At 45.5% G+C, this 24,541-nt stretch overlaps 1 protein-coding gene across 5 annotated transcripts in view; it reads left to right on the top strand.

Annotated features, from left to right (window-relative positions):
- The window catches only part of BRD3 (bromodomain containing 3), a 506,564-nt gene that overhangs the window by 89,047 nt on the left and 392,976 nt on the right, over nt 1–24,541 (top strand). For all 5 annotated transcript variants that reach the window (XM_069241568.1, XM_069241563.1, XM_069241564.1 and 2 more), the window contains one exon: nt 329–466. In XM_069241568.1, the coding sequence (XP_069097669.1) occupies nt 329–466 (138 nt within the window). The remainder of the gene's footprint in view (nt 1–328; nt 467–24,541) is intronic.

Raw genomic sequence — 24,541 nt, forward strand, 5'->3', positions numbered from 1 at the left:
CAAAGACCTGTGAGAAGGTGGATCGGGCAGACATTTGTTGCAAAGTGTCTGTTCATGTTATGTTTATGGCTTCTTATGTTTTTCCTTTTTGGGGAATGATCAAAGTGCATAAGGCGGCGTAGCTAGTTGATGAATGTAGCACTCTTACAAGGCAGGGCCATAATGCGGTACAGGACTGCTTCTATGGCAGTTTGAATTATAATTAAATGAGCTCCTACATGCCATTAAATTGTGCAATAAAAATAATTTGGAAGGGAGATTTTAATGAAAAGTAATAGCGATCTAAACATTTATACTGGTTAACTTCTGTATTTGTTATTTTTAACAGGATTATCATAAAATAATTAAAAATCCAATGGACATGGGAACGATCAAGAAGAGACTTGAGAATAATTATTACTGGGGTGCAAGTGAATGTATGCAGGATTTCAACACTATGTTTACGAATTGTTATATTTACAACAAGGTAAAGTATGCTTGAGTTTGTTCTTTTTGGTCTCCTTAGCAATCAAGAAAATTTGCATTCCATAAACGTTGATATCTGGAATGTTTAGAAGTCACTTGGTGGTCTCGGGAAACTACTTAAGGCATGCACTGTTTTGTCATGTCACCTGTATGGTGGAGATATGACCACCTTCCTGGAAGAGTAATAGAACATTCATCTATTTGGCTGTCTCCTGATCAGATGTTTCCTGTATGCCCTCCCTTTATTGTCCTGGTTCCCTGATTATTGGATGCATCTTATGAGTAAAATTAAAGTGAGTGTTGGTGTGGCACAGAGCATGTGTACCAAGACAACAAAGTTATGACAAGTGTAACCATTTTCTATTACTGTAACATTTTGATGACGACCCCATGTTGATTCCGTTGTCTGTTACTGAAGAATTGCAAACAGGGAGTTGTATTTTTTTGTAGTTTTGTGCCTGCTAACTTGCACTCACTTGTTAGGACTGGCTTACAGACCATCTTGTAGTAAAACAAAACATTGGTGAAATGCATACTCACATATGCACCTTAGACAGCTATATGTCAGACCCTTCATCCATTGTTCTGTTAAAGCTGTCATTAACATTTTGCTTCCAGTCACAACAGCATACAACTCTAGGCAGCGTGTTAGCCCACTTCATCATCTAACGTTCTTGTACGGAGAGTGATAACATGGCACATGATCGATCACGTTTATAGCCCCTAAAATGAAGTCCAGTTGAGTGCCAAGGCTGGAGAGCTATTAAGTTGTCAGTGCTTTTATCATTAAATTACTTTTAGTTTTTTACAAAAACACATTTTAATGACGCTTGTCTGCTTAAATTATGTCAATGAGTTGCAGTCACTGAAAACCATTAGAACCTTTATCTTTGTGCGGAATCAAATCACGTTTTTCCATGGTACACTTATAAAGTAAAAATGGTTTGTATTGACGTTTCAGGTTTCTGAATACATCTGCTTTCTATAATAGACTTGGATTACCCTGTTAAAATATTTGCCGTGGTTATTCTTTTTACATTTAAAAATGTTAGTTGAAGCGTATGCCTGACAGATTAGATGGCTGTATTTTTTTTTTTTCCTGGCAATTGCTTGAAATAAAATATAAGATTGGCCTCAGTCAGACTGGTTGGCTTTGACAGCACTTATTCATCGCTGAAATGTTTTGGGATGAATTTGTTTAGTTTCTTATAAGTCATTGCCTGCACTCGAAAGTCAAATAAATGAGCTACGTCTTTATTACTGTGTACATTGTGTGGTCCCTATGTTGCAATTGACAGTTCCTCTTTGCGGCACCCCTATGTATTCTCTGCACTTCACACTTATGAAGGATGTCCCACAGTCGTATGAGCAGGTGTTCTGACTTAAATTGGATTTCAATATACTGTATCGCCAATTTAAATAGGAGTTACTTGAAATCTTACAATTTTCTTAGATGCTTGGTCATGCCTGCCACTGTGTGAAGACACATTGTATGATTTTTTTTTTAATTCAGTGATTTGACAGTAATTGACATTCCTTCAAATATGAAATGGAAGAAGCTAATTGTTAATTGGTCACCTACAGCATGTATGTGACATAACTGATCAGACTAATGTAGTCTTAATTAGCATAGATCTTTTTTGTTTTTTTTTGTTTTTGGCAAACTTTCGCGTATTTAATGCATGTACATTGGCACAAACAGGGAATATATATGTTCAGTGGCATGTGTAGCTGCAGATACACATGCTATGCATAGCTTCCGCCATCTAGTGTTGGGCTTGGAGTGTTACAAGTTGTTTTTCTTTGAAGAAGTATGTTTTTCGAGTCATGGGATCGAGTGACTCCTCCTTTCGGTCAATGTGCACATGGGCATAGACTCCTTTTGTAGATTATTTTCTTTCCACTGTCTGGTTCGGACGTTTTTTCCCTCTCTCCGAGATTTTCAATTTGGAAACTTTATATAACTTTATTTGACAGTCTGTATTGTTTCGATCACGTTTCCACCTATAGTTGAGCCAATAGTACTGTCAAAAACCAGATTACGCCCTTTTGGTCCCGAGCGCACAGCTCGGGCCTGTTCAGGCCTACAACTCCGAAGCCTGATGGATCGGACTCAATTCCGATTCTGTCCGCGATGCTCCGCAAAATTTCCATACACAGCTCAACATGTGGTATGTAATCTCTGTCTCTCTCCCGACCATTGGGAAGAAGATTGTGAAGCCTGTCGGTCGTTCCTGTAGAAGAAAACACTGTGTGACCGGAGAGAAAGAAGACTGAAAATGTCATAGAAGACTACAGAATACATCAACACCGTTGCAGAAGAACAGGCCCAGATGGCAATTTCCATTCAGGATCATTGCTGCACCTCCCCCACAAACAAACAAAGTTTGCTTTTCAAGAACATCTTGAAACTGCTCCACCACCAGCAAAGATTTTTAAAAGGAAGGAGAAACCATTACCCTGGCAAAATTCTCCACCACATTCGCCACAACTTTCTTTTTCACCACCAATGTCCAATATCACCACAGACCAATGGGTACTTTCAATTATCCACAATGGTTATTGCCTAGAATTGATTTCTACCCCTCCAAATATCCCTCCTAGTTATCACAGGCTGTCCCCAGGATACAACGTTCTGTTACAACAAGAAGTACAATTGCTACTACTAAGAGGCAATAGAATTAGTCCCAAAATCTCAGCAGGGAACCGGGGTATTCTCACTATACTTCCTCATTCCCAAAAAGGATGGCACTCTCAGACCCATTCTAGATCTCAGACCACTAAATCTATATATCCCGTCAGAACACTCACATGTTAACTCTACAGGACGTCATTCCACTACTACATAAACAAGATTACATGACTGCATTAGATTTAAAAGATGTGTATTTTTATATCCCCATACATCCAGCTCACCGAAAATACCTAAGGTTTGTGATTGCGGGAAACCACTACCAATTCAAAGTTCTACCATTCGGCGTAACCGCTCCAAGAGAATTCACAAAATGTCTAATAGCAGTAGACATGGTAGTAGCAGCTTACCTAAGAAGACAACACATACGTGTCTTTCCTTATCTAGACGATTGGCTCATAAAATAAAGAAATATTACACAATGTCATCAACACACTCAATACATAATAGAAACCCTACACACATTAGGGTACACTATCAGTTACCAAAAACCTCATCTTCAGCCAGCACAGGTTCAACCTTACCTAGGTGCTATTCTCAATACACAAAACACCTTAGCCTATGCAAATACACAAGGGATACAAGCTTTCTAAAACCTCATATCACAAATGCAGCCAAATCAACCATACACGGTAAGGTTTATCATGAGACTATTGGGAATGATGGCATCCTGCATAGCAGTAGTACCGCTTGCAAGATTAAATATGAGAACACTACAACAGTGCCTCTCACAACAATTGTCTCAAGCACAGGGTCATTTGCAAGATCTAGTGTTAGACCGCCAAACACACAGGTCCCTTCAGTGGTGGAATCACAGCAATTTAGGCGGTCATTTCAGGACCCTGTGCCGAAGACCACAATAACAGATGTATCAGTGATCGGTTGGGGAGCTCATCTCAACAACCTTACCATACAAGGGGAATGGAATTCAAAAAAGTCAAATTATCACATAAACCATTTAGAATTATTAGCTATGTTCCTTGCCCTAAAAGCCTTTCAACCCCTTTTCAAACACAAAACAGTCTTGATAAAAACAGACAATATAACAACCATGTATTATCTGAAGAAACAACTATCCCTTCTAGCCCAAACAATTTGGAAATGGGCATTTCACATTCACATTCACTTACTAGCAGAATACATCCCCGGAATACACAATCAGCTACTGGGCCTGCTAAGCAGGACACACCAACAGATACACGAATGGGAGATTTATTCTCAGGTACTTCAACAATACTTTCAAAAGTGGGGGAGACCAGAAATGGACCTATTCGCAACAAGCAAACTCAACATGCCAAAACATCACATCCAGGCACCCACACCCTCTGTCCAAGTGCAATGCTCTATGGATCAACTGGTCAGGGATATTTGCTTACGCTTTTCTCCCCTCTCCCACTAATTCCATTTCTGGTTAACACTGTGTCAAACTTCTCTCACCATTATATTTGTGGGCAGAACAACATTGGTACTCAACACTTCTAAATCTGTCAGTAGTGCCACATTGCAAACTTACAAACAGACTGGATTTGTTAACACAAAGCAAAGGATGAATCAGACATCCCAGTGCTCTCAAAGCAGCGGTTTGGCTCCTGAAGTCATAGAATTTGGTTACAAGCATGCAAACCTACAACTAGACAATGCTATACTAACAAGTGGAAACGTTTTGTTTATTACTGTCAATCTAAAAATATTGACCCACTTACAGCATCAATACAAGATATTGCGTGCTACCTACTTCATTTACAAAAGATAAATTTAGCTTTCTCCTCTACTAAAATTTATTTTACTGACATGTCAGTTTACTTGCAAAATGTACAACATACCTCTCTCTTTAGAGTTCCAGTTATTAAACCCTTCATGAAAGGACTGAAATGTATTATTCCACCAAGAACCCCACCAGGTCCTGCTTGGAATCTAAATATTGGCCTCACAAGTCTAATGGGGCCACTGTTTGAACCCATGCATTCATGTGAGATTCAATTTCTAACTTGGAAAGTTGCTTTCTTAGTAGCAGTCACTTCATTAAGAAGAGCTTGTGAAATACAGGCATTCACTCTGGAGGAACTCTTTTTTTTTTTCTTATTTTTTTTTTTCGAAGTACACAAACATAAAGTTGTACTTAGAACTAATCCAGAATTTTTGACAAAGGTTGTCTCGCCATTTCACATTAACCAAACAGTGGAATTGCTAGTCTTCTCACAGCCAGATTCAACTGCTGAAAGAGCCCTTCACACTCTTGACCTTAAAAGAGCTCTAATGTATTCCGTGGACAGAACAAAAGAGTTTAGAAAAACTAAACAGCCTTTCGTTGCCTTTCAACAACCACCTAAAGGTAATCCTATCTCTAAACAAGGATTAGCTAGATGGATTGTTAAATGTTTTCAAACATGTTATATTAAGGCAAAACAACAGCTTTTGATAACACCTAAAACTCATTTCACTAGGAAGAAAGGTGCTTCTATAGCATTTTTAGGAAAACCTAGACAAAGCTGCCACATGGTCTATACCACATACATTTACAAAGCATTACTGTGTGGATGTATTTTCAAATCAACAGGCCAATGTTGGTCAAGCTGTCCTAAAAACATTATTTCAGACAACTTCAACTCCTACAGGCTAGTCACCGCTATTTTTGGGGAGAGCAACTGCTTTTTAGCAAAAGCAATGCGTGGCAGTGGATGTATCATTTGCAGTAATTTAATATAACCTTTCATTAGAAAACAAATAGAAATTCGGTGAAAAAACAAGGTTACTGGGATGTTATAGTTAGGTGGCTGTTTTACCCATACAAAACCATAGAAATGGAGCAGTAATAGTTATACTTATCTGAAGAAACTATAACTCGTGCTGTAAAGTAATTTTAGTCAATAAGTTAGTTTCATCAATCAGATCAAACAGACTGTCATCCTCAAGCTTCTCTGGACAGTGAGCGTGCCGTGTCGTCGTCAAAGAGCCATGTCTTTAGCCATTTCTTGAACACAGCTAAGGAAGGAGCTGTTCTGAGGTGCAGTGGTAGGTCATTTCAGGACTTGGCTGGGATGTAGGAAAATGAGTGGCTACCTCTACATGCGTGATGGATGCGGGGCAAGTGTGCAAGTTTCAGTGTTGCATAGCTGTCTTATGATGGGGTGTGGAGGTTTAGTCTGTGGTTAATGTAGGTCTGTCCATTATTGTGTAGAGCTTTGTAGGCCAGGGTGAGGATTTTAAATTGGCACCTGTTCCAGACTGGGAGCCAGTGAAGGTCACTGAGGTGAGTAGTGATGCTAGCGCGTCTAGGAAGATCCAGGATGAGTCTGGCTGCCTTGTTCTGTAGGATCTGCAGACGTTTGAGTAAGTGGGAGGGGATCCCGGCATAGGTGTTGCCGTAGTAGAGGCAGCTTGGGATGGTGTGTGTGATGGTTTTTCTTGCGTCTGTGGGGTTCTTTTTGAAGGTTCTGAAGAGCATCTGGAGTATGCAGAAGCAGGAGGAGGCTACATAGTTCACTTGACGATTCTGCATTAGTTGGTTGTCTGGGATGATGCGGAGGTTTTGGGCATGGTGCGATTGGGTGGGAGAAGGCCCGATTTGGACCTGCCACCAGCTGTGGTCCCAGACACTGGTGTTTATCCTGAAGATCTAGACCTCAGTCTTGTCGCAAGTCTGAAACGTACCAAATCCAACAACGTCTCCAAAGTAGCCAGCTGGTACACCCCAGGGCTCAAACCTTAAACGCAGCAGCTACCAACTCGAGAACAAATGGCGCACAACTATGGACCCTTCCGACAGAGCAGCCTTCAAAGAAGCCCTCAGCCGGTATCCCAATCGCATCAAAGCAACAAAGGGAGTAGCCATCATCACTCGCATTAACATTGCTGCTTCATTTTTAGAGTTTGCCATAATCATAAATGGTCATTGTCTATCTATTATATGTTTGTATACTATTGTGAAACATCTGTGATTATTCTTTCCCATCCCCCAATGTAGATCCATGATGTAACCAATTTCTTAAGTTCATTTGGTACATGGCAGTTGTAAAGAAATGGCTCCCTGTTGCAGTTACCCCCCACTTTTTGCCTGATACTGATGCTGACTTGACTGAGAAGTGTGCTGGGACCCTGCTAACCAGGCCCCAGCACCAGTGTTCTTTCACCTAAAATGTACCATTGATTCCACAATTGGCACACCCTGGCATCCAGATAAGTCCCTTGTAACTGGTACCTCTGGTACCAAGGGCTCTGATGCCCGGGAAGGTCTCTAAGGGCTGCAGCATGTATTATGCCACCCTAGAGACCCCTCACTCAGCACAGACACACTGCTTACAAGCCTGTGTGTGCTAGTGAGAACAAAATGAGTAAGTCGACATGGCACTCCCCTCAGGGTGCCATGCCAGCCTCTCACTGCCTATGCAGTATAGGTAAGACACCCCTCTAGCAGGCCTTACAGCCCCAAGGCAGGGTGCACTATACCATAGGTGAGGGTACCAGTGCATGAGCACTGTACCCCTACAGTGTCTAAGCAAAACCTTAGACATTGTAAGTGCAGGGTAGCCATAAGAGTATATGGTCTGGGAGTCTGTTTTACACGAACTCCACAGCACCATAATGGCTACACTGAAAACTGGGTAGTTTGGTATCAAACTTCTCAGCACAATAAATGCACACTGATGCCAGTGTACATTTTATTGTAAAATACACCACAGAGGGCACCTTAGAGGTGCCCCCTGAAACTTAACCGACTATCTGTGTAGGCTGACTGGTTCCAGCAGCCTGCCACACTAGAGACATGTTGCTGGCCCCATGGGGAGAGTGCCTTTGTCACTCTGAGGCCAGTAACAAAGCCTGCACTGGGTGGAGATGCTAACACCTCCCCCAGGCAGGAGCTGTAACACCTGGCGGTGAGCCTCAAAGGCTCACCCCTTTGTCACAGCCCAGCAGGGCACTCCAGCTTAGTGGAGTTGCCCGCCCCCTCCGGCCACGGCCCCCACTTTTGGCGGCAAGGCTGGAGGGAACAAAGAAAGCAACAAGGAGGAGTCACTGGCCAGTCAGGACAGCCCCTAAGGTGTCCTGAGCTGAGGTGACTCTAACTTTTAGAAATCCTCCATCTTGCAGATGGAGGATTCCCCCAATAGGGTTAGGATTGTGACCCCCTCCCCTTGGGAGGAGGCACAAAGAGGGTGTACCCACCCTCAGGGCTAGTAGCCATTGGCTACTAACCCCCCAGACCTAAACACGCCCTTAAATTTAGTATTTAAGGGCTACCCTGAACCCTAGAAAATTAGATTCCTGCAACAACAAGAAGAAGGACTGCCTAGCTGAAAACCCCTGCAGAGTAAGACCAGAAGACAACAACTGCCTTGGCTCCAGAAGCTCACCGGCCTGTCTCCTGCCTTCCAAAGAACTCTGCTCCAGCGACGCCTTCCAAAGGGACCAGCGACCTCTGAATCCTCTGAGGACTGCCCTGCTTCGACGACGACAAGAAACTCCCGAGGACAGCGGACCTGCTCCAAAAAGACTGCAACTTTATCCAAAGGAGCAGCTTTAAAGAACCCTGCAATCTCCCCGCAAGAAGCGTGAGACTTGCAACGCTGCACCCGGCGACCCCGACTCAGCTGGTGGAGAACCAGCACCTCAGGGAGGACCCCCGGACTACTCTACGACTGTGAGTACCAAAACCTGCCCCCCCTGACCCCCCACAGCGCCGCCTGCAGAGGGAATCCCGAGGCTTCCCCTGACCGCGACTCTCTGAAACCTAAGTCCCGACGCCTGGAAAAGACCCTGCACCCGCAGCCCCCAGGACCTGAAGGACCGGACTTTCACTGCAGAAGTGACCCCCAGGAGTCCCTCTCCCTTGCCCAAGTGGAGGTTTCCCCGAGGAAGCCCCCCCCTTGCCTGCCTGCAGCGCTGAAGAGATCCCTTGATCTCTCATTGACTTCCATTGCGAACCCGACGCTTGTTCTAACACTGCACCCGGCCGCCCCCGCGCCGCTGAGGGTGAAATTTCTGTGTGGGCTTGTGTGTCCCCCGGTGCCCTACAAAACCCCCCTGGTCTGTCCTCCGAAGACGCGGGTACTTACCTGCTGGCAGACTGGAACCGGGGCACCCCCTTCTCTCCATTGAAGCCTATGCGTTTTGGGCACCACTTTGAACTCTGCACCTGACCGGCCCTGAGCTGCTGGTGTGGTAACTTTGGGGTTGCTCTGAACCCCCAACGGTGGGCTACCTTGGACCAAGAACTGAACCCTGTAAGTGTCTTACTTACCTGGTAAAACTAACAAAAACTTACCTCCCCCAGGAACTGTGAAAATTGCACTAAGTGTCCACTTTTAAAGTAGCTATTTGTGAATAACTTGAAAAGTATACATGCAATTGAAATGATTCAAAGTTCCTAATGTACTTACCTGCAATACCTTTCAAACAAGATATTACATGTTAAATTTGAACCTGTGGTTCTTAAAATAAACTAAGAAAAGATATTTTTCTATAACAAAACCTATTGGCTGGATTTGTCTCTGAGTGTGTGTACCTCATTTATTGTCTGTGTATGTACAACAAATGCTTAACACTACTCCTTGGATAAGCCTACTGCTCGACCACACTACCACAAAATAGAGCATTAGTATTATCTCTTTTTACCACTATTTTACCTCTAAGGGGAACCCTTGGACTCTGTGCATGCTATTCCTTACTTTGAAATAGCACATACAGAGCCAACTTCCTACAGCAGTCCTCCCAGGTACGACAATAGTGGCTTATGTCAATGGAATACTTCAGCCTCTAGTCACTGTCAGTGTTACGGTTATCTGAGTAGCATGTGTGGTTATCCATATGCCCAGATGTTTAAAGTGGTCACCATTTGCATTTTCGTTGACCTCCCCAAGGTCTAGTATATTACCAAATTTTGTGAAAAGAGCAACAGTTGGTGCATGGCAATTGCTCTGTTGGCACCAAATGTGTTTCAGTTATTTCGATCTTGATTTATAGTGGCCCAACACTCATGATTGTACAGGCACATTTACGAATATCGTCGAAAGAAGCAAGAAAAAACATTTACACACTCAGACTCACTCCGACACATGCAGTAACTTACAGACCCATTCATGCACTCAGCTGCGCACAGACCTTCTCAGACACTCGCGCACCCAACCACAAACCCACTCAGACTTACATACCCCCTTAAACACTTGCGCACCCAGTCAATGGCCCACTCAGACACGCACCAACTCATTCACTCACCCACACACTTTAAAACCACTCACACACCCACACAGACTCGCACATCCACTCTCAAACCCAGACACTCACGCCTCCACTCAGCCATGCCCCCTATCAGCCACTGATGCACCCGCTCACAGGCCCAGTCAGTCATGCACCCACTCAGCGGCCCTCTCAGACACAGACCTTTGCAGTGCAATAACAAAGAAAGGGATGTTATAGTTAGGATATAGAATATAAAAAAATAAACTTTCACTAACAAATAAGTTTACAGGGACATTATAGTTATGCTCAGATTTCACTATTGTAAGGAAATGCCTCCTTGGCATGGTTGCCCCCTGACTTTTTGCCTTTGCTGATGCTATGTTTACAATTGAAAGTGTGCTGAGGCCTGCTAACCAGGCCCCAGCACCAGTGTTCTTTCCCTAACCTGTACTTTTGTATCCACAATTGGCAGACCCTGGCATCCAGATAAGTCCCTTGTAACTGGTACTTCTAGTACCAAGGGCCCTGATGCCAAGGAAGGTCTCTAAGGGCTGCAGCATGTCTTATGCCACCCTGGAGACCTCTCACTCAGCACAGACACACTGCTTGCCAGCTTGTGTGTGCTAGTGAGGACAAAACGAGTAAGTCGACATGGCACTCCCCTCAGGGTGCCATGCCAGCCTCTCACTGCCTATGCAGTATAGGTAAGACACCCCTCTAGCAGGCCTTACAGCCCTAAGGCAGGGTGCACTATACCATAGGTGAGGGTACCAGTGCATGAGCACTGTGCCCCTACAGTGTCTAAGCAAAACCTTAGACATTGTAAGTGCAGGGTAGCCATAAGAGTATATGGTCTGGGAGTCTGTTTTACACGAACTCCACAGCACCATAATGGCTACACTGAAAACTGGGAAGTTTGGTATCAAACTTCTCAGCACAATAAATGCACACTGATGCCAGTGTACATTTTATTGTAAAATACACCCCAGAGGGCACCTTAGAGGTGCCCCCTGAAACTTAACCGACTATCTGTGTAGGCTGACTAGTTTTAGCAGCCTGCCACAAACCGAGACATGTTGCTGGCCCCATGGGGAGAGTGCCTTTGTCACTCTGAGGCCAGTAACAAAGCCTGCACTGGGTGGAGATGCTAACACCTCCCCCAGGCAGGAATTGTCACACCTGGCGGTGAGCCTCAAAGGCTCACCTCCTTTGTGCCAACCCAGCAGGACACTCCAGCTAGTGGAGTTGCCCGCCCCCTCCGGCCAGGCCCCACTTTTGGCGGCAAGGCCGGAGAAAATAATGAGAATAACAAGGAGGAGTCACTGGCCAGTCAGGACAGCCCCTAAGGTGTCCTGAGGTGACTCTAACTTTTAGAAATCCTCCATCTTGCAGATGGCGGATTCCCCCAATAGGGTTAGGATTGTGACCCCCTCCCCTTGGGAGGAGGCACAAAAAGGGTGTACCCACCCTCAGGGCTAGTAGCCATTGGCTACTAACCCCCCAGACCTAAACACGCCCTTAAATTTAGTATTTAAGGGCTACCCTGAACCCTAGAAAATTAGATTCCTGCAACTACAAGAAGAAGGACTGCCTAGCTGAAAACCCCTGCAGAGGAAGACCAGAAGACGACAACTGCCTTGGCTCCAGAAACTCACCGGCCTGTCTCCTGCCTTCCAAAGATCCTGCTCCAGCGACGCCTTCCAAAGGGACCAGCGACCTCGACATCCTCTGAGGACTGCCCCTGCTTCGAAAAGACAAGAAACTCCCGAGGACAGCGGACCTGCTCCAAGAAAAGCTGCAACTGTGTTTCCAGCAGCTTTAAAGAACCCTGCCAGCTCTCCGCAAGAAGCGTGAGACTTGCAACACTGCACCCGGCGACCCCGACTCGGCTGGTGGCGATCCAACACCTCAGGAGGGACCCCAGGACTACTCTGATACTGTGAGTACCAAAACCTGTCCCCCCTGAGCCCCCACAGCGCCGCCTGCAGAGGGAATCCCGAGGCTTCCCCTGACCGCGACTCTTTGAACCTAAAGTCCCGACGCCTGGGAGAGACCCTGCACCCGCAGCCCCCAGGACCTGAAGGACCGGACTTTTACTGGAGAAGTGACCCCCAGGAGTCCCTCGCCCTTGCCCAAGTGGAGGTTTCCCCGAGGAATCCCCCCCTTGCCTGCCTGCAGCGCTGAAGAGATCCCGAGATCTCTCATAGACTAACATTGCGAACCCGACGCCTGTTCCTACACTGCACCCGGCCGCCCCCGCGCTGCTGAGGGTGAAATTTCTGTGTGGACTTGTGTCCCCCCCCGGTGCCCTACAAAACCCCCCTGGTCTGCCCTCCGAAAACGCGGGTACTTACCTGCACGCAGACCGGAACCGGGGCACCCCCTTCTCTCCATTCTAGCCTATGTGTTTTGGGCACCACTTTGAACTCTGCACCTGACCGGCCCTGAGCTGCTGGTGTGGTGACTTTGGGGTTGCTCTGAACCCCCAACGGTGGGCTACCTTGGACCAAGAACTAAGCCCTGTAAGTGTCTTACTTACCTGGTTAACCTAACAAATACTTACCTCCCCTAGGAACTGTGAAAATTGCACTAAGTGTCCACTTTTAAAACAGCTATTTGCGAATAACTTGAAAAGTATACATGCAATTTTGATGATTTGAAGTTCCTAAAGTACTTACCTGCAATACCTTTCGAATGAGATATTACATGTAGAATTTGAGCCTGTGGTTCTTAAAATAAACTAAGAAAAGATATTTTTCTATATAAAAACCTATTGGCTGGATTTGTCTCTGAGTGTGTGTACCTCATTTATTGTCTATGTGTATGTACAACAAATGCTTAACACTACTCCTTGGATAAGCCTATTGCTCGACCACACTACCACAAAATAGAGCATTAGTATTATCTATTTTTACCACTATTTTACCTCTAAGGGGAACCCTTGGACTCTGTGCATGCTATTCCTTACTTTGAAATAGCACATACAGAGCCAACTTCCTACATTGGTGGCAGCGGTGGGATACAAGACTTTGCATTTGCTGGACTACTCAGCCAATACCTGATCACACGACAAATTCCAAAATTGTCATTAGAAATTGATTTTTGCAATTTGAAAAGTTTTCTAAATTCTTAAAAGACCTGCTAGGGCCTTGTGTTAGATCCTGTTTAGCATTTCTTTTAGAGTTTAAAAGTTTGTAAAAGTTTGAATTAGATTCTAGAACCAGTTGTAGATTCTTAAAAAGTATTCCAACTTTTAGAAGCAAAATGTCTAGCACAGATGTGACTGTGGTGGAACTCGACACCACACCTTACCTCCATCTTAAGATGAGGGAGCTAAGGTCACTCTGTAAAATAAAGAAAATAACAATGGGCCCCAAACCTACCAAAATACAGCTCCAGGAGCTTTTGGCAGAGTTTGAAAAGGCCAACCCCTCTGAGGGTGGCAACTCAGAGGAAGAGGATAGTGACTTGGAGGACAATTCCCCCCTACCAGTCCTATCTAGGGAGAACAGGGTCCCTCAAACCCTGACTCCTAAAATAATAGTCAGAGATGCTGGTTCCCTCACAGGAGAGACCAACACCTCTGAAATCACTGAGGATAGCCCCAGTGAAGAGGACATCCAGTTAGCCAGGATGGCCAAAAGATTGGCTTTGGAAAGACAGATCCTAGCCATAGAGAGGGAAAGACAAGAGATGGGCCTAGGACCCATCAATGGTGGCAGCAATATAAATAGGGTCAGAGATTCTCCTGACATGTTTATGATAAAACCATAGAAATTCAGCAGTTATAGTTACCTGAGCTAACTATACTTAAACCTCCGCATTGCAATGCTTAACCTCATATTGCATAGTTCATGTCCTGGTAAGTGGTATCACTGATGTCTTCAGTGATGTCGTTTGAGATATCATCCACATACCCACTCAAACACCCATACAACCTCATACAGCCACTCCCATATCCATACAGGTGCTCACACCCCCTCTCCCTCATTCTTAAAGCCACTCACACACCCATACAATTACTTACACAGCGACCTATACACCCATTGAGTGACTCTCACCACTCTGCACTCACCCATACACCTCCTATACAGCCTCTGAAAGTCACTCTCACCCATACAGCTACTCACAGCCACTCACCAAAACAGTTACGGAGACAGCCACACACTAACACATACAACCACTCACACACCTGCTCACTCACCAAATGGCTACTCACACCGCCACTCATCCACCCATATAGCCACTCTCACACAGATTCAGACACTCACACTGCCACTCAATTAACATATGTTAGTAACTGTATCACTCCTTAGTAGTATAGAAATTTAACTTGCGCAGTAGCTTAGTATCTATCTTCAACTTTCAGACGTTTTCAAAACACACTCACTGGATGATGTTACCAGTGATGTAATTTTGATTTCACAGACCATGCCATGAGTGATGTAGTATGTGTGGTCATAAGCAGGGCAGGGGGGGTGTGTGTGTATGTTAGCTTAGGTAACAAATAACTGATGAATTTGTATGGTTTTCTACAAGTGAAATCTGAGCCTAACTACAGTTTCCTTGTAACCATTGTTTTTTCAGGGAATTTGTTTTTTTAAATTCTATTTCCGAATTATAATGCCCCTGTAAATTTTTTGTTGTTGCTGTGAATGTGTACATAATTGTGTATGTATGTACTTATACGGAGGCCCAGGTGGAGACTGGAGGTGCTAAAGCACTTATTTGCACTACTGCTTTATAATGAATTCACAGCATGTGAATCTATAAGAGACTCATAGTGAAACAGGAACGGGTTACTTTTTTTTTTTTTTTTTTTTAAACATTTAAGGACTTGTTTATCCCGGCTCATGCACTAAATGGCAGAATAATGCACAGCATGTGAATGTAGAACAGCTCCAAAACCGCTGTACGTAACCATTTTTTAGCAATAACATTCATTGATCGGTTCTTGTACCAATTCTTGACAGCAGTGCAAAAAATTGATACATTATTCCTATCAGAAGCTGAAGTATCCTTTTTTTTTTTTTTCAGTCTTCAAACACAGACTGGGCATACATTTATGAAGATTTTATTTTAGATAACTAATATTGTTTTTAGCAATTGTACAGGCCTTTTAGTAACATTCTTCTGAGGGTGTTTTGTGCCCCCCCTCCTTTTTATGGACTAAATTTCAAACTGCTAAATGGCTAAGTTCTAAAAGCCTTATAGCTTAAGGTTTGTTTTCCTTATCTCAAAGGTGAGCTGCTCTCATTGACCTTTACGTCTAGTTGGATGTTCGAAAGAATAGCCAAATATAAATAGCTTTATCATAATAAAGTATCTTGCCTGACACCTTCTTTAGGAGGCAGAGTACTATCTTGGGGGTGCCATAAATCCATGTATAAACACTGGTCCAAGATGTAAGCATTGACGGACCATTTCCATCATAATCTTATTGAAGAAAATGCTATTTTCACTTGGATGTATGCTGACTGATGGATTTGTAAAAATATCTTCAGTTAACTGACTTTAATCTGCAGCAAGCCCTTTGATTTAAGCCAGTGGTTCCCAACCTGGGGTCTGCGTCTGCTTAGAACATCAAATAATATTAACAGATTAGGTCTCCAGCCTCAGCAGTGACTCAGTAGGGGGTCCCTGGATTCCAATAATGATTCAATGGGAGTCCCCGTGTTCCAGTCATGATAAAGTGGGGGTCCACAGATGTCAAAAGGTTGGGAACCACTGATTTAAGCCATATTTTTCAGCAATCAACTTTATTGAAAACGCTGCTATAGCAAATAAAGCAGCAATAGATAGTTCAGTGTTTTACTAATGCATTTGATTCTTGGACTGCCAAAGTTGCCTTAACGTTTGGACATTCTGTTCGGAGCAAGGGAAATACGTTCTTTGGCTTCAATCAGTCTATTAAATTTCTGGGCCAAGGAGGCTGTGAATATTTTCCTGACTATATCTAGCAATGCAATCATACACCATTTCCATACTTCTTTTTAAAGTCTAGGGTTTAACAGTGCAACTTACTTGTGGTATGGTCTCTGGTCTACTCCTTTCAGCTGTTGCCTGTGACCTTGAATTTCTTGCCAAGCTTACTAGTTCTGAAATCTTCATGGATCAGCCCGTAAGGTGAATTCAAACCCATTCCTCACCAGTCCACCCATTAGAGAATCTAACCGGTTATAGGGTTTTGGCAGTTATGTTTTGGATTGCGTTCAATAAGTTACTGGCCTCCAATGCACATGCCCAAGTTTTAATTGCATTTTGTGTATGATTTGCCAACCCACACTGAGCCCCTCCTCTCTTTCATCAAAGTTCAGTTCCAGCACTCCTTTCAAAGAGATCGGAAAACCTCCTCATCTGACTGGCAATAGTGCCAGTTCCCAAAAGCAAGTGTAATCTAGGCCATGTTCTTTAGTTACTGTGATTAATTGAAATAGGTGATTTAATATCTGACAAAAAGAGCTTTTATGTTGTCACCCCCTGGCAACTTCACAGTAAACACTTAGTCTTGTTTAAGTGTAAAAAAAATAAAATAAAGGTAGCACACTTTGAGATGTTCTCCATCCATGGAGTTTTCCCAGGATGATTATACATGTAAAAGGACTGCATCTAGTTTGATGGCTCCAGTACTTTAGCAGTTATGCCCTGACCCATCTTCCATAGACAAATCTCAGCATTTGAAGTATGTTATAGTTTATAAGTTATAGTTTCAAGTTATAAAATGTCCAATCGTATCATTGTAATTACGAACAATTTTTTCTGCCAAAGATGAATTTGATTTTCAATTGTGATCAGATTGTTTTATTTTCTATGTTTTGCCTTATTCTTGGTCCCCAGCAGAGAGGTTCTTACATAGCCTTGATGACAAAACTGCATGATCCACAATATGGTTCTGTTCGGACAGTCCTTGCTTCTTCTAGACATATAATTTCAAGATGCACCCCCCCCCCCCCAATTTAGCTTCTTATGCATAAACTAAAAGGCACTTTTGTGGAAGTCACAGTGGGCCACCTGGCTAGGGGGAAGGCTGCTAATGCTGCTAGTTTGTGAAATGGCTTCTTCTTGGAAATTGCTCTTTTTGTACAGTCACAAGGTTGAATCACCTTTGTTTTCGGTCAGAGTCCCAATGTGGTCATAGAAAGCAGTGCAGTGTTAGATGTAGCCTGATGGGTGTTATACATGGTTATATTGGTAGCCTTTGTGCAGATCTTCCCACTAGCCCCAAACTTCCAACCAATCTGGTGAGGCCTTCCTTCACAGAACCGGAATGGGAATATTCCACTGCACAAAGTCTGGATCTGCTACTGCTTCTCTTGGACATTCCTCTGGATGACAGTAGAGGTTTCCACCCACTTATTGAGAGAGCTTCAAAAAGGTTTAACTTAACCTATTCCAACCAAAGAAACAGATTGCTTTCTGTAGGACTTTAAGGAGCCTACACACAACTTTGAAAGCAAAGCACAACTAGTCTTAGGGCCGTAATGTACTGAATTTCAAACTGCAGTAATGGCCGTCGCACCCGATTTATTAAGAGTAAGTACCCAATAACACCCCAGGATGCTTAGTTCATCTAGACTCTGTTATGATGCAAGTAGGGTAAAGCTGATCCAGACACCTAACCTTTTCCTGTACTGCTCTCCCTGGCATAGAAAGAAGATAAGATAATATTGTTAAAATGTTTTCTGCCATGGCTGCTACTTTCATTAGGGCAGACAAACCTGTTCATTATCTGTGTCAGATACCACAGGCAGGTGTGATCTGACACTGGTCTGTATCTAGTTTGCAGTCTGAAGAGAAACTAGCGGAGGCTAAAACAGTCTGGCCTGTGGATAAGAGAAGATTAGCAGCAGTTGTAGATGGAGCAGTAGACCGTGCAGTCTTCGGCTTCAGGCAAGTAGCGGGGGCAACTTTTGTTGTACTGACAAGTGTGGCTGTACTACACTTTATAGTGGCTGGAAGTCCTGAGTTGAACTCTGGATATGCTGATCACATCTTCAGGTCATGGTTAGCTACATAAGCCTGATGGTGGCTGTAGGAAGTTGGCTCTGTATGTGCTATTTCAAAGTGAGGAATAGCATGCACAGAGTCCAAGGGTTCCCCTTAGAGGTGAAATAGTGGTAAAAATAGATAATACTAATGCTCTATTTTGTGGTAGTGTGGTCGAGCAGTAGGCTTATCCAAGGAGTAGTGTTAAGCATTTGTTGTACATACACATAGACAATAAATGAGGTACACACACTCAGAGACAAATCCAGCCAATAGGTTTTTATATAGAAAAATATCTTTTCTTAGTTTATTTTAAGAACCACAGGTTCAAATTCTACATGTAATATCTCATTCGAAAGGTATTGCAGGTAAGTACTTTAGGAACTTCAAATCATCAAAATCGCATGTATACTTTTCAAGTTATTGACAAATAGCTGTTTTAAAAGTGGACACTTAGTGCAATTTTCACAGTTCCTAGGGGAGGTAAGTTTTGATTAGTTTTACCAGGTAAGTAAGACACTTACAGGGTTCAGTTCTTGGTCCAAGGTAGCCCACCGTTGGGGGTTCAGAGCAACCCCAAAGTCACCACACCAGCAGCTCAGGGCCGGTCAGGTGCAGAGTTCAAAGCGGTGCCCAAAACACATAGGCTAGAATGGAGAGAAGGGGGTGCCCCGGTTCCGGTCTGCTTGCAGGTAAGTACCCGCGTCTTCGGAGGGCAGACCAGGGGGGTTTTGTAGGGCACCGGGGGGGACACGAGTCCACACAGAAATTTCACCCTCAGCGGCGCGGGGGCGGCCGGGTGCAGTGTAGAAACAAGCGTCGGGTTCGCAATGTTAGTCTATGAGAGATCTCGGGATCTCTTCAGCGCTGCAGGCAGGCAAGGGGGGGGTTCCTCGGGGAAACCTCCACTTGGGCAAGGGAGAGGGACTCCTGGGGGTCACTTCTCCAGTGAAAGTCCGGTCCTTCAGGTCCTGGGGGCTGCGGGTGCAGGGTCTCTCCCAGGCGTCGGGACTTTAGGTTCAAAGAGTCGCGGTCAGGGGAAGCCTCGGGATTCCCTCTGCAGGCGGCGCTGTGGGGGCTCAGGGGGGACAGGTTTTGGTACTCACAGTATCAGAGTAGTCCTGGGGTCCCTCCTGAGGTGTTGGATCGCCACCAGCCGAGTCGGGGTCGCCGGGTGCAGTGTTGCAAGTCTCACGCTTCTTGCGGGGAGCTTGCAGGGTTCTTTAAAGCTGCTGGAAACAAAGTTGCAGCTTTTCTTGGAGCAGGTCCGCTGTCCTCGGGAGTTTCTTGTCTTTTCGAAGCAGGGGCAGTCCTCAGAGGATGTCGAGGTCGCTGGTCCCTTCGGAAGGCGTCGCTGGAGCAGGATCTTTGGAAGGCAGGAGACAGGCCGGTGAGTTTCTGGAGCCAAGGCAGTTGTCGTCTTCTGGTCTTCCGCTGCAGGGGTTTTCAGCTGGGCAGTCCTTCTTCTTGTTGCAGGAATCTAATTTTCTAGGGTTCAGGGTAGCCCTTAAATACTAAATTTAAGGGCGTGTTTAGGTCTGGGGGGTTAGTAGCCAATGGCTACTAGCCCTGAGGGTGGGTACACCCTCTTTGTGCCTCCTCCCAAGGGGAGGGGGTCACAATCCTAACCCTATTGGGGGAATCCTCCATCTGCAAGATGGAGGATTTCTAAAAGTTAGAGTCACTTCAGCTCAGGACACCTTAGGGGCTGTCCTGACTGGTCAGTGACTCCTCCTTGTTTTTCTCATTATTTTCTCCGGCCTTGCCGCCAAAAGTGGGGCCTGGCCGGAGGGGGCGGGCAACTCCACTAGCTGGAGTGTCCTGCTGGGTTGGCACAAAGGAGGTGAGCCTTTGAGGCTCACCGCCAGGTGTGACAATTCCTGCCTGGGAGAGGTGTTAGCATCTCCACCCAGTGCAGGCTTTGTTACTGGCCTCAGAGTGACAAAGGCACTCTCCCCGTGGGGCCAGCAACATGTCTCGGTTTGTGGCAGGCTGCTAAAACTAGTCAGCCTACACAGATAGTCGGTTAAGTTTTCAGGGGGCACCTCTAAGGTGCCCTCTGTGGTGTATTTTACAATAAAATGTACACTGGCATCAGTGTGCATTTATTGTGCTGAGAAGTTTGATACCAAACTTCCCAGTTTTCAGTGTAGCCATTATGGTGCTGTGGAGTTCGTGTTTGACAGACTCCCAGACCATATACTCTTATGGCTACCCTGCACTTACAATGTCTAAGGTTTTGTTTAGACACTGTAGGGGTACCATGCTCATGCACTGGTACCCTCACCTATGGTATAGTGCACCCTGCCTTAGGGCTGTAAGGCCTGCTAGAGGGGTGGCTTACCTATACTGCATAGGCAGTGAGAGGCTGGCATGGCACCCTGAGGGGAGTGCCATGTCGACTTACTCGTTTTGTCCTCACTAGCACACACAAGCTGGCAAGCAGTGTGTCTGTGCTGAGTGAGAGGTCTCCAGGGTGGCATAAGACATGCTGCAGCCCTTAGAGACCTTCCTTGGCATCAGGGCCCTTGGTACTAGAAGTACCAGTTACAAGGGACTTATCTGGATGCCAGGGTCTGCCAATTGTGGATACAAAAGTACAGGTTAGGGAAAGAACACTGGTGCTGGGGCCTGGTTAGCAGGCCTCAGCACACTTTCAATTGTAAACATAGCATCAGCAAAGGCAAAAAGTCAGGGGGCAACCATGCCAAGGAGGCATTTCCTTACACAACCCCCCCCCAAACGAAAGAGGATGAGACTAACCTTTCCCAAGAGAGTCTTCATTTTCTAAGTGGAAGAACCTGGAAAGGCCATCTGCATTGGCATGGGCAGTCCCAGGTCTGTGTTCCACTATAAAGTCCATTCCCTGTAGGGAGATGGACCACCTCAACAGTTTAGGATTTTCACCTTTCATTTGCATCAGCCATTTGAGAGGTCTGTGGTCAGTTTGAACTAGGAAGTGAGTCCCAAAGAGGTATGGTCTCAGCTTCTTCAGGGACCAGACCACAGCAAAGGCCTCCCTCTCAATGGCACTCCAACGCTGCTCCCTGGGGAGTAACCTCCTGCTAATGAAAGCAACAGGCTGGTCAAGGCCATCATCATTTGTTTGGGACAAAACTGCCCCTATCCCATGTTCAGAGGCATCAGTCTGCACAATGAACTGCTTAGAATAATCTGGAGCTTTGAGAACTGGTGCTGAGCACATTGCCTGTTTCAGGGTGTCAAAGGCCTGTTGGCAGTCCACAGTCCAGTTCACTTTCTTGGGCATTTTCTTGGAGGTGAGCTCAGTGAGGGCTGTCACAATGGATCCATATCCCTTCACAAACCTCCTGTAGTACCCAGTCAAGCCAAGGAATGCCCTGACTTGAGTCTGGGTTTTTGGAGCTACCCAGTCCAGAATAGTCTGGATCTTGGGTTGGAGTGGCTGAACTTGGCCTCCACCTACAAGGTGTCCCAAGTAAACCACAGTTCCCTGCCCTATCTGGCATTTGGATGCCTTGATAGAGAGGCCTGCAGATTGCAGAGCCTTCAAAACCTTCCTCAGGTGGACCAGGTGATCCTGCCAGGTGGAGCTAAAGACAGCAATATCATCAAGATAAGCTGTGCTAAAGGACTCCAAGCCAGCAAGGACTTGATTCACCAACCTTTGGAAGGTGGCAGGGGCATTCTTTAAACCAAAGGGCATAACAGTAAACTGATAATGCCCATCAGGTGTGGAGAATGCTGTCTTTTCTTTTGCTCCAGGTGCCATTTTTATTTGCCAGTACCCTGCTGTCAAGTCAAAGGTACTTAGAAATTTGGCAGCACCTAATTTATCAATGAGCTCATCAGCTCTTGGAATTGGATGAGCATCTGTCTTGGTGACAGAATTGAGCCCTCTGTAGTCCACACAAAACCTCATCTCTTTCTTTCCATCTGTGGTGTGAGGTTTGGGGACTAAGACCACTGGGCTAGCCCAGGGGCTGTCAGAGCGCTCAATGACTCCCAATTCCAGCATCTTGTGGACTTCCACCTTGATGCTTTCCTTAACATGGTCAGACTGTCTAAAGATTTTGTTCTTGACAGGCATGCTGTCTCCTGTGTCCACATCATGGGTACACAGGTGTGTCTGACCAGGGGTTAAGGAGAAGAGTTCAGGAAACTGTTGTAGGACTCTCCTACAATCAGCTTGCTGTTGGCCAGAGAGGGTGTCTGAGTAGATCACTCCATCTACTGTACCATCTTTTGGGTCTGATGACAGAAGATCAGGGAGAGGTTCACTCTCTGCCTCCTGATCCTCATCTGTTACCATCAACAGATTGACATCAGCCCTGTCGTGGAAGAGCTTAAGGCGGTTTACATGGATCACCCTTTTGGGGCTCCTGCTTGTGCCCAGGTCCACCAAGTAGGTGACCTGACTCTTCCTCTCTAGTACTGGGTAAGGGCCACTCCATTTGTCCTGGAGTGCCCTGGGAGCCACAGGCTCCAGAACCCAGACTTTCTGCCCTGGTTGGAACTCAACCAGTGCAGCCTTTTGGTCATACCAAAACTTCTGGAGCTGTTGGCTGGCCTCAAGGTTTTTGGTTGCCTTTTCCATGTACTCTGCCATTCTAGAGCGAAGGCCAAGTACATAGTCCACTATGTCCTGTTTAGGCTCATGGAGAGGTCTCTCCCAGCCTTCTTTAACAAGGGCAAGTGGTCCCCTTACAGGATGACCAAACAGAAGTTCAAAGGGTGAGAACCCTACTCCCTTCTGCGGTACCTCCCTGTAAGCGAAAAGCAGACATGGCAGGAGGACATCCCATCTCCTTTTGAGTTTTTCTGGGAGCCCCATGATCATGCCTTTTAATGTCTTGTTGAATCTCTCAACTAAGCCATTAGTTTGTGGATGGTAAGGTGTAGTGAATTTATGTCCACACCCACTCTTTCAAAGGGCACCCCCACCACTGGAAGTGGAATGAGGGGGGCCTTTGGGTGCCCACCTGTCTTACCACTGGCTTGACAGGTGGGGCAGGAGAGGCAAAACTCCTTAACCATGTTGGACATATTGGGCCAGTAGAAGTGGTTGACTAACCTCTCCCACGTCTTGGTTTGTCCCAAATGTCCAGCAAGGGGAATGTCATGGGCCAATGTTAGGATGAACTCTCTGAACAGCTGAGGCACTACCACTCTCCTAGTGGCACCAGGTTTGGGGTCTCTGGCCTCAGTGTACAGGAGCCCATCTTCCCAATAGACCCTATGTGTTCCATTTTTCTTGCCTTTGGACTCTTCAGCAGCTTGCTGCCTAAGGCCTTCAAGAGAGGGACAGGTTTCTTGTCCCTTACACAGCTCTTCCCTTGAGGGTCCCCCTGGGCCTAAGAGCTCAACCTGATAAGGTTCAAGTTCCAAAGGCTCAGTTCCCTCAGAGGGCAGAACTTCTTCCTGAGAAGAGAGGTTCCCTTTCTTTTGCTGTGTTGCAGTTGGTTTCCCAACTGACTTTCCTGTTCTCTTGGTAGGCTGGGCCATTTTTCCAGACTCCAGCTCTACTTTTTCACCCTGTGCCTTGCATTGTGCTCTTGTTTTCACACACACCAGTTCAGGGATACCCAGCATGGCTGCATGGGTTTTTAGCTCTACCTCAGCCCATGCTGAGGACTCCAGGTCATTTCCAAGCAGACAGTCCACTGGGATATTTGAGGAGACCACCACCTGTTTCAGGCCATTGACCCCTCCCCATTCTAAAGTAACCATTGCCATGGGATGTACTTTTCTCTGATTGTCAGCGTTGGTGACTGTGTAAGTTTTTCCAGTCAGGTATTGGCCAGGGGAAACCAGTTTCTCTGTCACCATGGTGACACTGGCACCTGTATCCCTCAGGCCCTCTATTCTAGTCCCATTAATTAAGAGTTGCTGTCTGTATTTTTGCATGTTAGGCGGCCAGACAGCTAGTGTGGCTAAATCCACCCCACCCTCAGAAACTAGAGTAGCTTCAGTGTGGACCCTGATTTGCTCTGGGCACACTGTTGATCCCACTTGGAGACTAGCCATACCAGTGTTACCTGGATGGGAGTTTGGAGTGGAACCTTTCTTGGGACAGGCCTTGTCTCCAGTTTGGTGTCCATGCTGTTTACAGCTATGACACCAGGCCTTTTTGGGATCAAAGTTTTTACCCTTGTACCCATTGTTTTGTGAAGAGGCTCTGGGCCCACCCTCCTGTGCAGGTTTTTGGGGGCCTGTAGAAGACTCTTTACTATTTTTAGTTTT

The sequence above is a fragment of the Pleurodeles waltl genome, chromosome 6 (assembly GCF_031143425.1).
Source record: "Pleurodeles waltl isolate 20211129_DDA chromosome 6, aPleWal1.hap1.20221129, whole genome shotgun sequence".
NCBI classification, from domain to species: Eukaryota; Metazoa; Chordata; class Amphibia; order Caudata; family Salamandridae; genus Pleurodeles; species Pleurodeles waltl.